The sequence below is a fragment of the Actinia tenebrosa genome, unplaced genomic scaffold, assembly GCF_029948245.1.
Source record: "Actinia tenebrosa isolate PJP-AT-01 unplaced genomic scaffold, QUT_ActTen_1.0 PGA_scaffold5__44_contigs__length_20552954, whole genome shotgun sequence".
In the NCBI taxonomy this organism is placed as follows: domain Eukaryota; kingdom Metazoa; phylum Cnidaria; class Anthozoa; order Actiniaria; family Actiniidae; genus Actinia; species Actinia tenebrosa.
In genome coordinates, this window is record NW_028292582.1 from 14,484,054 (window position 1) to 14,500,044 (window position 15,991).

General features: G+C 37.0%; 4 protein-coding genes and 1 non-coding gene across 5 annotated transcripts in view; 3 read left to right on the forward strand and 2 right to left on the reverse strand.

Annotated features, from left to right (window-relative positions):
- Window positions 1–15,991, forward strand: part of LOC148906642 (uncharacterized) — a 53,012-nt gene that overhangs the window by 33,609 nt on the left and 3,412 nt on the right. The window lies entirely within an intron of this gene.
- On the reverse strand, window positions 6,435–8,345 carry LOC148906647 (uncharacterized). The gene is made up of 2 exons (XM_089037650.1): window positions 8,324–8,345; window positions 6,435–7,921 (listed from the first exon to the last, which is right to left on the reverse strand). Exons 1-2 carry the CDS (start codon window positions 8,343–8,345, stop codon window positions 6,435–6,437), a joined length of 1,509 nt encoding a protein of 502 aa, XP_088893776.1.
- Window positions 8,825–8,899, forward strand: Trnac-aca (transfer RNA cysteine (anticodon ACA)). The gene has a single exon. It is a non-coding gene; the product is annotated as a tRNA-Cys (tRNA).
- LOC148906649 (uncharacterized) lies at window positions 9,647–10,918 on the forward strand. Its single transcript, XM_089037651.1, has one exon. It carries the CDS (start codon window positions 9,647–9,649, stop codon window positions 10,916–10,918), a length of 1,272 nt encoding a protein of 423 aa, XP_088893777.1.
- Window positions 12,070–15,969, reverse strand: LOC148906650 (uncharacterized). The gene is made up of 5 exons (XM_089038512.1): window positions 15,440–15,969; window positions 15,002–15,047; window positions 14,441–14,497; window positions 14,024–14,096; window positions 12,070–13,122 (listed from the first exon to the last, which is right to left on the reverse strand). Exons 1-5 carry the CDS (start codon window positions 15,967–15,969, stop codon window positions 12,113–12,115), a joined length of 1,716 nt encoding a protein of 571 aa, XP_088894638.1. The 3' UTR covers window positions 12,070–12,112.

Sequence of the window (15,991 nt, forward strand, 5' to 3'; positions counted from 1 at the left end):
GCCAGGAACCTTAATTTAATTAGTTTTTGAAACTAGGACCCAGTCCCTTGCTCGTTTTGCAACTGGCCAATATGCATGCAAACAGTTTTCAATCAGTTTCATAATAGTTTGTATTTTATTTTCTTACAGTCTTGCTGTGTGCTATGAACCTGTAGTCTGCAAAGATGGCCATTCATTTTGTGAAACCTGTCTAAAGGAAGCAATGAAAAGAATCTTCTACAAATGCCCTTTAGACAGGGCTTACATTGGTGGCCAACTGCCAACCAAAAACAGGCCACTGCAAAACATCATTGGAAGAATGAGAGTTAAATGCCCATCCTCACTTGGTAGTGATGTGTCTACAGCTGAAATGTGCCAGTGGACGGGGAAGGTGGATCAACTGAAGGAGCACAAAAACAACTGTGCAATGAGGCTGATGAAATGCAAATTTGGTGGCTGCAAAGCAGTCATTTATGCCTATGAACTTCAGCAGCATCAGCAGCAATGTCGGTTCCGCAAAGAATCATGCCAAGAATGTAGAGCTCTGGTGCCAGCAAGGTGCATGGATGAGCACACCAACACTTCATGCCCATTCAGAAAAACCGAGTGCCCAAACAGATGCTCTGAATCCACTGTTCTAAGGTAATTACTACACGTAGAAGTGTGTTTATAAGCATGTGAGCATACTGTATTTTCAAATCACAAACAGTTTAAAGCAGCTATACATCATACCATAAAATGATGTATATCATGTATATCATGACAATGTATATCATGACAATCCAGAAAATTTCGGGAGGGGCATCGAAATGGTGAAAGGGGGACCCAAATGTAAAAGTTAATCTCAACCGTAAAGCAAGATTGAATTTTAGGATGAAACAACCAATTAACTCTCAGGTATGACAGGGGGTCCAGAACACCCTCCCACCCCCTGGATCTGCCCTTGTGCCACTTATGTATGTACTTACCTTATAGCTTCACTGTCTATTAATGGTTAACAACATGCAAAGTGCATCATGCAGCCATCTAGTCAGTTATTGAATAAATCAGCAGTTCTAACTTGTCAATTGATCATGTTATGAAGTTGTAATATAATTAATTATGTTATGAATACTTTAGAGGGATATTCTAGTCTGGATTATACTGATTATATGATAAAAATTTAATAAAACGTTTTAGGGAAATCAGTCTGAAAATTTTCTCAAAGATATTTTTAATTTTTCTATTTCAATTCTAACAAATCTATGTAACTTTTCTATGGTCTGTTCTCAAATCAAACATAAGAAAAATTGTATCAATTTTTTTTATCGTAACATTTAGTCCAAAAAAGGGTTTCCAAAAATACAAATATTGTTTTTGGAAATGACTATACGTACATGTACATAATTAACAAATCAATGTATTGTTCTAACAGGCTACGATTGAAATCTATGACAACCCCATCCTGCAATGGAGACTGGATAAATTACATAAAGTGGCCTGCAGTCCATCGTTCGAGACTCCATCCAACTCCGTCAATTTTTATTTAAGCGAGATGGAACTATACATCAAAATCGAAAGCAAAATTGGTCTTCAGTTGAGTTACACAAGTGGAATGTATGTAGATCAATTTAAAACATGTCACAAAATCAATCAAGTTATTAATGTCATAATGCGGGACTAGGTTAATTGTGATTTATTCTGAAAGTTTGGGAACAGAAAGCACTGAGGTATAACTAGCTCAGAGCAAAGAACACGAGTTGTTAAAAAAAACTGTTTTTTAATGTCCTGCTGTTTATAAAGGATTAAGTATTGATGTCATTATTTCAATTATTATTTCAGGCTGATTCTTGAAAGTGAAATGGAAAAAAAATCAGCAAGATGGGAATGGACAAAGTTGGCAAGAAACAAGTCATTGAAAGTGACAGGATTACTGGACAAGAAAAAGCAATACAATCAAATTGACATAATTTGTGTATTAAAATTTGCATTTTGATTTTTTTTTCATGTTGTAATAAGATATATCTGTTTAAAGTTGAACTATTAGTTGATTTTAACATAGAATTGTTTAAGTATGCTAGATCTTCATTCGCCATAATATTGGACATTTTAGAAATTTCTCAAATTTTGTTGAACATATATATAGTTACTGCTTTATCATGACAAGGAATTAGATCTAACTAATACTAAATTACACAATAATTGACTTAATATACAGATGTCACTATTTTTTTAAATGCATTAATTTTGAATTGTGTGAACTGTCATGGCGGTCGGTCACGCTCTTTGGTGCTCCGTGTGGTTTATTTTTTATCTTGTCCTGTTTGTACAATATAGTCCACCAGAGTCTTCCAAATACTCTCGAAAGTTATCGTCAACATGTTGTAGAGCTCTCGGCCGTAGTAATCATTATTATCCCAGCGGAAACCCGAAAACTTGTCGAAGGTTCTTCTTGTCAAGAATTTCGAAATATCACTCTTCGACCTCATGTTTAACATTCCAGTTACTCACTGACTCTTCCATCAGGAAAAATTTTGTTTCTGGCGATGTTCAGCTGAACCCGGGACCCAAGGAAGGATCTAGTTGCTTCAACCAGGGTAAAATCAACGAAGATGGCGAAGTTTCAATTGCCTCTATACAGTTGCCTTCCACTGGAATCAGAGTTGGTCAATGGAACATAAATAGACTCACGGACACGAAATTTGAACAAATCAAATACCTTGTTCTTTCATCTAAGGTCGACGTATTCTTTATTATCGAGACATTTCTAAAGCCATCTGACGACGACGCTACTTTCTCGATACCTGGCTATAATCTCTACAGGAAAGACCGAGATGGACCTAAAAGAGGTGGAGGAATATTGGCTTTTGTTTCTAAGTATCTAATATCGAATCAAGAATTATCACTAAATCAGACCAATATCGAAGCTTTGTGGTTGAACATAAATCCCTTTAATTCAAAAAGGAGCATATTATTCGGTGCTATTTATCGTCCACCGTCAGCAGACCAACAATATGATTTGGCACTTGGGAAAAACATTGAAAGTGCATACATCAAAAGGAGAGGAGAAATACACATCGTTGGAGATTTTAATTTGGATTTTTTGAAGCCAAGTTACAAGAAACATCAACTGGCTAAAGTACTCAAGAGCTTGGATTTCGTTCAACTCGTCAATTGTGTTACAAGACCATCATCTAAAACATGTCTGGATCACATTTACTCATCGCATCCTCAGTACATTTCTGATGTTATAACTCCAAATATTGGTCTATCAGATCATTTACCGATTTTCTGCCGACGAAAGTTTATTAGATCAACAAAGAACGCAGATCATACCATATGCAAATACCGAGTGACAAAAAACCTTAATCCTGATATGTTACTTGCTGCACTCTCATCAGTCCCTTGGGATGAAGCTTGGACAAACGATGGCGTCGACGATTCGTTACAGGTATTTGAAAAGATGTTGAATAGCGTGTTGGATAAGCATTTACCTCTGAAAAGTAAACGAATTAAAAGAAGATTCCAACCCCCATGGTTCAATAAAGAAATCAAAACTACAATGATGGAAAGAGACAAATGCCTAAAAAGAGCTAGAAAAACAAATGTTCCTAAAGATTGGACATTGTTTAGGCACTTGAAATGCAAGACTAATAATCTTATCAAGAAAGCTAAAAGAAACTATTTTCGGACGACAATTGAGAAGAATAAAGGAAACCCAAAGGGAATCTGGAACACAATAAAAGTGTTAAATGGAACAGCAAAAACATCAACAAGGATTTCTGAGTTGAAGATTGACAATGAAAAAATCCAAGATCCAAAACACATCGCGGATGCTATGAACCAGTTTTTTGTGAATGTCGCCTCAACTTTCTCCGATGAATTGCAGTGTAATGACAATAACTTCACTGATGATAAATTAAGATATTTCATATCATCGAGGCTTGGGGAAGAGGATGTCTTTGAAATACCGTCTATAACATGTGAGGAAGTTAAAGATCTTATTCAAAAACTCACTATTAACAAAGCAACAGGCCCTGATGGAATCAGTACAAAGATCCTAAAACTGGTTGCCCCTGTGATAGCTGATCCTATTTCCACGCTTTTCAATAAATCGATAGCCAAAGGCACCTTTCCCAGTCAGTGGAAGATAGCCGAGGTTAGTCCAATCCACAAAGCTGGGCCACGTGAGGAATGCTGTAATTACCGTCCTATTTCCGTCTTATCTGTTATTTCAAAAATCTTTGAAAAGCATGTTGCCAAGTCACTGAACTCATTCCTTCAAGAATTTAACCTTCTTTACAAATATCAATCAGGATTTAGAGCTAAACATTCAACTGCCACTGCGCTTATTCATCTTACCGATCAGATCCTTTTTGATATGGACAGTGACAAAGTCACCGGCTTGTTATTCATCGATTTTAAAAAGGCTTTTGATTCCATTAATCATGGTATTCTTCTTAGAAAACTGCAAATGTACCAATTTGAGGATTTGGCATTTCAGTGGTTTACCTCATATTTATCTGGCCGACAACAATATGTTAAAGTGAACTCTACAACATCCTCTCTTCTAGAGATACAGCATGGTGTCCCACAAGGTTCCATTTTGGGACCAATTTTGTTCCTGATCTTTATCAATGACATGCCACTTTACATTCCAAACTCGAAAGTAACAATCTACGCAGACGATGCTACTTTATCATTAAGTTCAAAGGTAAATAGCCCTGTGTTATCTAGCAAGGTGAATGAGGACTTGAGTTCTATCAGTCAGTGGTCTAGGATAAATAAGTTATTTGTCAATGATTGCAAGACAAAGGCCATGCTTGTCGCTGGTAAACGCCTACGGAAACGCATGAACAGTGAACAATCCCAATTCAACTTAACAATCAATGGATCAAATATAGAACAAGTTGAAAAGCATAAACTTCTTGGTGTGGTCTTAGACGATGACTTAACTTACGAAGCACATGTCGAGGAGTTATCATCTAAGGTATCTAAGCGTATTGGTGTTCTGCGAAGGATTAGTCCGTATCTGAAGCGTTCACAAAGGGAAATCTACTACAGTACTATTATAAAACCAACTCTAAGTTACGCTTCTCCTGTCTGGTCATCATGCTCTTCAGATAGTCTTAATAGACTATTCCGTCTTCAAAAGAGGGCTGCAAGGATTATCACAGAAGCAGATATGAACTCTAGATCGATAGACTTGTTCAATTCTCTCGATTGGATACCATTTTATCAAGAAACACTTATTACTATCGGAGCACTTATGTATAAGAGAATTAATGGACAGACCCCTGAATATATGAATGAAAACCTTCTTACGAACGCTGATATACATAATAGAAATACTCGTTTTAAGAAATATAATTTTAGGTGCCCCCTCTTTCATCGACAGACCGAGGGTGGTAGAACTTTTACTGTTAGAGCCATTAAATTATGGAACAGTATGAACAAAGACATTAAGCAATCACAATCAATTAAGGGCCTCAAAAAGGGTTTGTACGTTAAGTACTTAGGATATCAGAAAGAAAGTTTAACATTTTATTAGATTATTAGATTATTTGTATGAAAGTCATGTTCATTTTAGTAACGATGTAAGGCGTTTGTTCTGAGTCATGGGGGCTCCGTGCCAGCTTCACCCCAAGTCTTCCAGGTTGCGGCCTGAGGACTTGGAGTGGAGCTGTGCTGCGGTGCTCTTAGCTTGGAGGAAACGTCTTACGTTATTATTATTATTTTTTTATTAGAGATTCCTTAATTTTATTTATTTTTTTATTCACGTTTAGTTTGTTGTTAAATTTTGTTGATTCATTTCCATTTTTTTTTTTTTTTTTCGATTATGTATTTTTTAGTATTTCTTAGTTTTTTATAGTTTTAATTTTCAGAGGGCCACTGGGTTTTCAGTACGATGTGTTTTATTGTAACTGTTGTGTGTCCCCTCTTTAAATAAAGTTTTATTATTATTATTATTATTATTATTATTAATTGCCAAATTGTTGGCAATTCAGTGTATTGAATTATACAACTCACTTTCCCCCATAAACTGACCGCCTGATCTTATTTTGTTTTGCTTTGCCCTAACCTATTATATTAAAGAATCATTACTTATATTCTCAAATGTATTTCTATGTTGTTACAAAACATTCTGTAACTTTTGATGTATACAAATTAAAGCAAAAATCTGTGCATTGCACTTGAAAACAAACTTCATATTGATCTGTTATTTATGTTTAGATTATTGAGTGAGTCCTAATGAAAGTTGTTTCTATAATATAAATGCCTGAAAATGAACGGGTCAAGGTAATACCAATAAACTTTCCCTCTGCTTCTAAAGGGCTTGGGACCTTCTAGCGTAAACGCTAGGCAGCATTAAAAGTTTATTGTTTGGAGGGATTTCCTGCAGATACCAAGCTGATCAAAAGGAAAATGCTGGGCTGTATTGGTGTGGAAAGATAGAAGTCCACAAGGCTAAAAGGCTAAAAGTTGTTCAGCCTTGTAAGGAATTCTTTGACCTGAAGGAAGAGATTAATGCCATAGTTTCCATCTTCTTCAAGTGGAACAAATGTATCTCTCAACACTTGAAGGTACTCCTCTTGTAGATGGAAGGTAACAGGAGGGATGGAGACACCTTCAACTTCATTATCAGGATCTGGCATTGGGGCATCTGGGTCATCACCATAAAAGTCAATATCATCAGGATTGTCAAATAAATCTCTGACTCCAGAGCTTGTAGAGTTGAAATTGCTAAGAAGCCCAGAAGCCCAAAGTTGTCGGGGTGTCCTGTTACCCTCAGTAGATAATGAGTGGTAGTTGAACCTCTCCTTAAAGGAATCCAATGACCGTTGAATCCTGGGCATGAAGACATAATGAAGTACAAAAATGCCCAGCTCTTGTCCAGGATCCAAAAACATCTCCGCCTCCATGTAGGTAAACAGGTGTCTGAACACTGCAATGACGCCCTCTCCAACATCCCTCCAAAGTCTCTCTATTCTTGTGTTTCGAACACTCGGCCCCATGATGAAACTGCCACGATCCATTCCCCTGAACCAAGTAATATACTCGCCAACAGCTACATTCTCGCCGCCATCATCTGCCCTGACTCTAGAGGGATGTCCCCATGTTGCTGCTGCTTCTTGAAAACTTTGTAGGACGGTTGTTGCTCTGTTATTTGTTTTGGCTTTTAGATACAGAATGCATCTGGAGAATCCATCAACACAACCATGGATGCAGATCTTCCAGTGAATAAGTTTCATACTTGTATCAATGTGCCAAAGAAAATTGGGATGCGGAACACTGTAGGGTCTTCTCACAATCCTTTGTGCCCATCTATTTGCTCTTCCAATGGGATCAACTCGAATGATTGATTCATGGACCCTCCATCGCTGAAGAAAAATCCGGCGTCTTCGCAATGAACCAATTAGATTTGTTTCTCCAGTTCGTGGAAATAGTCTGAGTTCTTCCCTCACTATTGAGTCAAGGTCATTGTCATTAATTTGAGTATACCACTCAAATTCAAGAGTAAAACCAAGATCTCTTCTTCTGTTATATATGGTTTGTCTTGAAACCCCAAGATCTCTTGCAATGTCAGCCCAGCTATTGAATTCACTTCGCAAACACTGAAGTTGCTCTTCAGTGATTGCAAAGGAGGGCCTACCACGCTGCACAGTTCTGCGAACCACAGGACGATAGGAGTAGCTGCCCATGACAGGTAGAGAGTACAAGTCCTGGTAGATACTTTTCAGGTTGTCTCTGAGCTGTTTCAGTTCATCAATGGTGTCTTCGCTGAAGGCTGGTATCTGCCTCTGAGAGAATGCTACAATGTTGTATATGTGGCTGAGGGCAGCAAGCAGGCGGTTGGCAAAAAACTCACATCTATTGGAATCTTGGATGATGCTTTGCCTCTCACTGCTTACCTCATTCAGGAGTGTACAAACACTTGAGGTGAACTCAACAATACCATCATCTATAACAAGAAAGAAAGAATATGCATAAAATTTTCATCATATTTCAAAGGTTTTAAGAAAAAATTAATTACAATAATCGTAAAGAAAGAATAGAGGTGGAGGAAGCAAGAGCCACAACCGACAAACCCAATTTCCTAAAAAAAAAAAAAATTCCAAAAAGTTTTTAAAGAAATTGAATGTTGTTATTATACATTCTTTAATCCAAGTTTGTCCAGTTCGTCATCTTGACAGAGAGTCAAGCTGCATTTAAATTTAAGTTTATATAAGCTTCAGCTTACTTCGTTGAAGAAACAAACAAACGAACAAGAAAACAGTAGAAACACAGAGGATCGTATTGGATTAAGACCAGAAAAGTGGACAAAAATAAAAGGAAAAAGTTAAAGAAATTTTTAAGGGCTTACCAGTTGGGTTGTTGGTGGCCATGTTTTGATGTGGAAAAGAACTTGAAAACGTGTAGGATTATTATTGAATATATATACAAAACTTAATCTTGAAAATTATGATATTAAATATTCTAAACGATTTAAATATATAAAGATTTGCTAGAAGTTTTTAGAACTTGGAATACGCTACCAGTAAAACGACGCTTAAACATGCGGGTCTGACGCTATACTATGGAAATAACCGCTAATGAACGACGATAGATGCACGATATGCTTCCGAACTATTGTCGACTGACATAAACCTTTCCGATTTTCGTCCGATTATATTACGAGCGTAGTCCGAACCCATCATTCTTTGCGGTCGTGTTCGAAATAATTCTGGACTCAAAAACTAATTCGGAGAGCAAATTCGGAAAGCTTTTGAAACCGGAATTTTTTTAGGGATGGCGCTCCATAGACACAGACATGGAATCCCTGCGGATGACCACGAGTTTTGTCGTCCTTTTATTGTCCTTTTATCGTCCTCTAGCTCAGCTGGTAGAGCATCGGTAGTACAATTCCGAAGGTCGTGGGTTCGAATCCCAGCGAGGTCGGAAATTAATTTTTCCGAATTTAATTCCAAGGGCTTTCGCCCGGAATAACCTCGTTCCCAAGCACTACAACTTACCTATATTATCTTCTACTATTTCATTAGTGCCACGCGGTCCACATACTCTCATCTTTGCATCATAATTACCGCGACCTAACATCTATTTCACCCCGGCCTGCTCTCAGTCTGACCTCTAGCTCAGCTGGTAGAGCATCGGTAGTACAATTCCGAAGGTCGTGGGTTCGAATCCCAGCGAGGTCGGAAATTAATTTTTCCGAATTTAATTCCAAGGGCTTTCGCCCGGAATAACCTCGTTCCCAAGCACTACAACTTACCTATATTATCTTCTACTATTTCATTAGTGCCACGCGGTCCACATACTCTCGTCCTTTTATTGTTGTACTTCAATCCTTCTGCTCAAGGTAAGTGTTAAAATGGATAACCAAAAGCAATAACACAGGCGACTCTTCAACAGCCTGAATATCTCTGTCTATTGAATATAAGCGTTTCAGATCTGTAAAGGATCGAGATCCCTATCAACACTGTCTGAGATCGCTTTAGAAGCCACAGGTTTGGAAGCAATACTTACGGAGCCCTCTAAGGGCCATGCATTCTATTAAATTTTGGTCAAGTTTTTAGTCGAGTTTTCGGTCGAGTTTTCGGTCGAGTTTTCGGTCGAGTTTTCGGTCGAGTTTTCGGTCGAGTTTTACTTGACCTCACTTGTACTGAGCCAGCAGTACACAGCTGAAGCAATGGCCAACTTCGACAAAAGTGTTTTGTTCTTCTTCATTGCTAGCTGTTGTGTCCTTCCTGTAGCATCCGTCATTGACTCATATCCAGCCTTAGTTGCTGCATCACAGCTTTCACGGGATGACCTCATTGAAAGGTATTTTGAAACGGGTTTCAACTATATGGAAATATTGTCGTGTCTCCTTAATTCTCATGGAATTATCCTAAGTTTTCGCCAACTTAAACGAATATTAGCTCGTAAAGGACTAAGGAGAAGGCAAAATACAGATTTACAACTAGTTCTAAGTGCAATACAAGAGCTGGGATGTAGTGGCAGGATACTTGGGTATAGAGCTCTATGGCAAAAAATTAAGCTAGAACGTCACATTGTTGTAAATAAAGAAACAGTACGCCTTGCTCTTAATATTATGGACCCAGAGGGAGTGGATGCTCGCCGGAGGCATAGGCTAAGACGACGTGAGTATAACGGAAGGGGGCCAAATATCTTGTGGCATATGGATGGCTATGACAAGCTTAAACCCTTCGGGTTTTGCATTCACGGGTGTATTGATGGATATAGCCGGCGAGTTATGTGGCTGGAAGTGACCACGACCAACAACGACCCATCAGTAGTGGCAAGATATTTTGTTGACTGTGTTCGCCAAGTAGGTGGCACTGCACGTGTTGTGAGATCTGATAACGGAACTGAAAATGTACATGTAAGTGGTATCCAACAATTTCTCCGCCGCAATTCAAATGATTGCTTTTCAGGAGAGAAAAGTTACATGTACGGTAAGTCGGTTTCAAACCAAAGGATAGAGGCTTGGTGGTCTCAGTTAAGGAGAGGACTTACGGATTGGTGGATACAATACTTCAAGGAACTACGAGGAAGAGGTTTATATTGTGATGTCAATATAATTCATACAGAATGCTTGACCTTTTGCTATATGGATTTGATAAGAAAGAGCCTCCACCAGACTGCCCAGCTTTGGAACCTTCACAGAATCAGACCTTCAACAAGGGAGAATTCCCCTGGTGGTAGACCTGACATTTTGTATTTTCAGCCTAACCAGTCTGGCACAAGAGATTTCAAAACTGAAATTGCCAGAGACAGCACTGACCTTCAACTATGTGAGGTATCTTTGTGCAGTGATTCGCATCGACTCAATTGTTCACCAGAATTTAGCCAATTGGCTAATATTATTATGCATGAAAAGGGTTTGCAAATGCCACAATGCCATGATGATGCAAAGCAGTTGTATTTAACAATAATTGATGACATTGAAAAACTTTAACTACATTTTAGAGAATATTTCTCTGTGCCAGACAGTTTTTATTTCATAATCAAATCTTTGGAGCAAGATAACATTATATGTTTATTACGTTTTTCTTGGTTTTGTTTGTTTACTTAAGCCGATGCCAAACGGACTAACTTTTCATTTCTCTTGTGTTAATAGGGTGATTCTAGGGTTCCATTTGTTGCTCCTGATTTGTAGTATATGACTAGTCATAGCACAAGCCACAAAAAAAAAAAAAAAAAAAAAGAATTACCCAACATCTTATTCACAAACAACCTAAAATTATTTGACTCCAGTGTTGATTTCAAGAGGGGTGGGGTCACATTACCTCCAGCTGCAAATGGCTTATTGATTTCACTTCATTTTAGCTCTACCTCAGTATTACTTTATTATGTTGTAATTCAATTGTTTGTAGAACCACATTCACATTTTAAAAATAGAATATAAGTATCTTAAATTATCAATTATTTCAAATCCATTATGAATTAAGTAACAAGCAATAATTGTACAGTCATCAATTAATACAATCAAGTTTTGATATAATCAAATAATGTTATCAACTTTATATAAGCTCAACTGCAACAACTATGTATTTCTACTGTGCTAAAATTCAATGAAAAAGCAACAAGGGCAGATCCAAGATTTTTTTCAGAGAGGAGTGAAGGGCACACAATCAGCCCAGGGAGAGGTACAACCCATAGAATCAAAAAAAGAAAACATTCATTTTATCATAGGCTTTATTAAAAATAGGGGGGAAAATTGCTCCAAGGGGGTTGGACCCCCCCCCCCCCCCCCACACACACACACACCCCTCTGATGGATCCACCCTTAATGTAAACATAATGTAATAAAGTGTTTCATCAAGAAATTAAAGTACTTGATGAAACACTTTTATTAACATTATTTTATACCAATTACAAAAACATCTAATACTTAATGTAAACATGTTGATTTCAATGGTAAATATCACATTGACATGTGATGAATAATTTCTAAAATTTTTGTTAAATACAATAACTACAAAGTTCGATGCAATATCATGCTTTAACACCTTGAATTTGTAAACAACAGTTAAATATAACTGAACTGCAACATTTAGCATATCATTCTATATTGTTTCACTATTATTATTCTAGATTAGTGTCCATAAAGTTTTTGTTATTTACACTTGTCTATACATCATTTCTAGATCTAAACAATATTAAAGTTCCATGACTGCTTGTCCCTCAATATAGAGGTAAACTCTTCAGAGAGCTCATTGTAAGATAGGTATGTTGATGGAACCTCCAAAAGAGGCCCACAAGTATGTGCAATAGGTCTCCTGCTAACCCCATCTAAAGAATTAAAGGTAACTTCTATTTTGTTATGGATCAGCACATCACTTCCTGTACAAAATCTGAGAAACACTTTAAGTGACGAGATTTCCAATGACTTGATAAATTTCTTCAAAAACTCAAAGCTTTGCTTTTCACTGTCATTGTTGATCTTTGGACAGAGTGCTTTTACAACTTTCTTCCCTGTTGGCCTTTTAGCTTGAAAGAGATTTCTTATACTAATTATATCAGAGAAATTTCCATCTCTCTTTAAGACATTGAGGATTGGACCCCAGGCTTTAGCTATGTATTGTGGTTTTTGAATCATCTCTTGATGAGCAAGCTCATGGAAAATGACTTTGAGGTTTTGTTTGGTTGGTTGCCGGAAACATTTGTAGCTGGTTAATAAATCAAGGACATCTTCATCGTTGCACTCTAGTTCACCAGCTAAGCATTTCTGCATCACCTCCCTTTCGTCGGCTGTGATGTAATAGCTGAAGGATGTTAGAAGATCATCTTTTGTTAAGGATTCTTCCCCGTGTATACATGATGTCAGGAAAACTGGTGATAGGCATATTGGTACATAGCCACAATGCTTGAAGCCATATACAAGAATACGTGCAATGGCTTCCCATTTACTTTTCTGAAAGTCATGCCGTATGCTGGGTACTTTTTCCACATCACCAACTGTCAAAGATGAAAACATTGATTGCCAAAACAAGGAAAAAATGTCTCTTTGTACACCTGAACCAACACCTTTTTCTTTCCTGCCTTGCTCATCTATGATAGCCCAATCAATCACCTGGTTCATTATTGAAGGGTCAGCAAACAATCTTAAAAGGTCCTCTTTAATACAAAAACGATGAACACTGTGGGATTTCATACATTCTACAAAAGATATATGGAGTATATTACATGGTTGCTGAGGATATGAAATTTATCAACATGTAACAAAAATATCTTATCTATGAGTGTGGGATGCTAACTAGAAGCCTGGGGCCAGACTCCGATAGGAAAGGGGATAGATGTTGTTTCACCTTTTAGGGGTAAATTTTCATAATTTGGTACCTTATTGTAAAAATACTCAGTCTTAAAAAAGAATAGTAACAAGTCTCCTCTGGGTTGTGTATGACCATGTGTCTTGTGATGGAGTCAGGTGATTTCTAAAATGTCCCAGGCGTTATTCACACTCTTGAAAGAAAAATCCAACGACGCCCAAAACCGCCCGTAAAAAACGCACCTTAAATAAAATAGGATTTCTTGATGAATAATTTGAATTTTTAGCCAACAAAGTGTAGAGTTTCGAATCAATTGATTCTCGCGCCATATCTGTAATTTTGTTTTTAGACCAACTAAACGATCACAAGTTATCATGTTTTTTTCCGCTGACCACATAACACAGGCTGATTGGCGAATTCGAATTCCTCAGATCACCTGGGTTTTTTATAGCCATTTGAAAAGCTTGCAGAATTTGTTGTATTGAGTATGAAAAACCCTTAGTTATACAGTACTTAAGATTTTTTTCCTCATTATTGCGATTTTTATAATTACGTGGACAGTGAAGTTCAAATATTAACGTGCAAAACGGTGTTTTCGCTGCCGTCAATCAATGATAATCAGTCGGTACCTTTTATGCTTTTGACTGGCGGCAGTGAAAAAGCAAATTCCAACGGGCAACTCGAATCTTCGGTGTCCGTGTAATTATGAAAATCGCAGTAAAGCACACTTATTTGTAACATGAATTTAAAAGCAAATCAGTGTTTTGATTAAGATCAAAAGCAGGTCTTACCATCAACTTGATTTTCAAGTTCCTGGATACATTGGATGTCCCCGCTGTCACTAGCCACAGAAGCCACATCTACCTACAAAAACAAACAATAATGAAAATTAAATGACTTATATTAGTAGGCGTTATAATTGGGCATAACGGGCTGTCAAGAGATAACTGGCAAGGTAATAAATTTTGCTGCAAATTCTTACAGCTGAAAGTACAAAAGTAGGACCATGCAGCTGCATATTTTGTATAAATTGCTTTGACCACACAGTCATCTAATCAGAACCAGGAAATTCTCTGATGTTGCCAACTTATCTAAATGCTTATTGGACACAAAGAAAGGAAAGTGGTCACAATTTTTAGATAAGGTACTTTGTAATATAATCACTTAATCTATTTCAATTCAACACAAGAAGAAGAATGAGTACTTACTGTTGAGTCATTCTCAACTTGTGGAATGAGTGATTGTCGAAACCTGAAACCAGGATCCTATTAAGTAAGAAAAGGCAACCTCATATAATTGAAATAAAAGTAATAATAATAACAATAAAACTTAAATGGGCGAGCATACAGTGCAGCCACAAAAAGCAGAACATTATGAACATTATGAACAAAATAATTTACCAATTAAATTTGACAAAATGTGTCTGACCAATTTGGTAATGCATTGTGTAAATTGCAATTTTCCATATAACACTAATAAGTAATAATTGCAAAAGAATTCAAGAAATTCAGGGAAAAAAATGTATTATATTTTATAAACAAGCAAACAAATAAATAAACAAGGAATGGACAAACAAAATGAAAAGAAAAGTGAAAAAGTGAGTATGACTACAGTAAATGAATAAGTTGAATAATGGATAAATGATTAGATTAAAAAGTAATTATAAATGATTTAAGGGATTAGAAACAGCATTACACAGTTTGAAAATAGATTTCAGTTGGCAAAATGTGGAATTCAAACAAACCCACAAGTTAAAAGATTGTACATACCGACCATCTACTGTCTCTTCTCCTATTTGGTGTGGCAGCTGGAACCCTTAAAATAGTAATCAAAGGTACAGACTTTAAAATGTGTGTGACATGCAAATTAGTGATTGCACAAGAACTAAAAATTAATATAAATACTTAAAATAATGCATACATTGTCCAGTAACTGACAATTCCAGAGATGAGATTGTGAGTAGCAATTTTCTGGTTAGTCAGTGTCATCAGAAATTTGCCACAAATGATTATGTCAATAAAAATTTGACATGGCCTATTACTCTCAGGAATAGCCCATTAATTGCAGTTATTTGGAGCCATAGTCACACTGAAATTTTCTTCTTTATCTCGGCAACTCAATTTGAATAGTTTTGTTATATTTTGAAAGTGCAGTCATCTTGATCTTTCTTAAAATGTGTGGAATAGAAATTATTTTATCCTACTTACTGTGATAAATCATCCTCTATTAGAATTTGATCAGGAGGTTCACTCCCAGCAGGAGGTATTGAATCATATGGCAGAGTGTCGTCATCGGCAATTGAGGAAGAACCAAAACCAAACCAATCAATGTCACTGTCATCTAATGAGGGAGTATTTTCACAAGCCACCATATTTAGTGTGGTCTTTTCACTATCTCTTACACTTTGGCTTGGTGAATATACATGACCAGTGAAATCAGACAGCTCAAAATGCATAGGAAGGAGACTTTTTGAGCCTACCCAGTCATAAACTGATTGCATTTGATCACTTTGGTTAAAGAAGCGCTTGATATTTCCTAATGTTATGTGGCGCACTTGAAGCATCACAGCATCACTTTTTTCTTCTGGTTCAACTGGTACTCGTGCAGTTCGTGCATTTTTTAGCTTTTCTTGCTCCTCAACCTCACGTAATTGCTCCAGCTTCTTCTTCTCCTTTGCTTGGTCAGCAGCCAAGCTTTCCTGGAAAGACTTGTCTTGCTCTGCCTTAAGTGTTCGCATTGCTTCAAGGTCAGATATTGAT

Excerpts from the sequence above, each read along its gene's own strand:
- LOC148906647 (XM_089037650.1), bottom strand. The coding sequence starts at position 8,345 with ATGGCCACCAACAACCCAACTG. Across the intron at positions 7,922-8,323 it reads GGCCACCAACAACCCAACTG|ATGATGGTATTGTTGAGTTC; the intron begins GTAAGCCCTTAA and ends TTCTTGTTATAG.
- LOC148906649 (XM_089037651.1), top strand. The coding sequence starts at position 9,647 with ATGGCCAACTTCGACAAAAGTGTTTTGTTCTTCTTCATTGCTAGCTGT.
- LOC148906650 (XM_089038512.1), bottom strand. The coding sequence starts at position 15,969 with ATGCGAACACTTAAGGCAGAGCAAGACAAGTCTTTCCAGGAAAGCTTG. Across the intron at positions 14,097-14,440 it reads AAGTTGAGAATGACTCAACA|GTAGATGTGGCTTCTGTGGC; the intron begins GTAAGTACTCAT and ends TTGTTTTTGTAG. Across the intron at positions 13,123-14,023 it reads ACTTGAAAATCAAGTTGATG|AATGTATGAAATCCCACAGT; the intron begins GTAAGACCTGCT and ends TATCTTTTGTAG.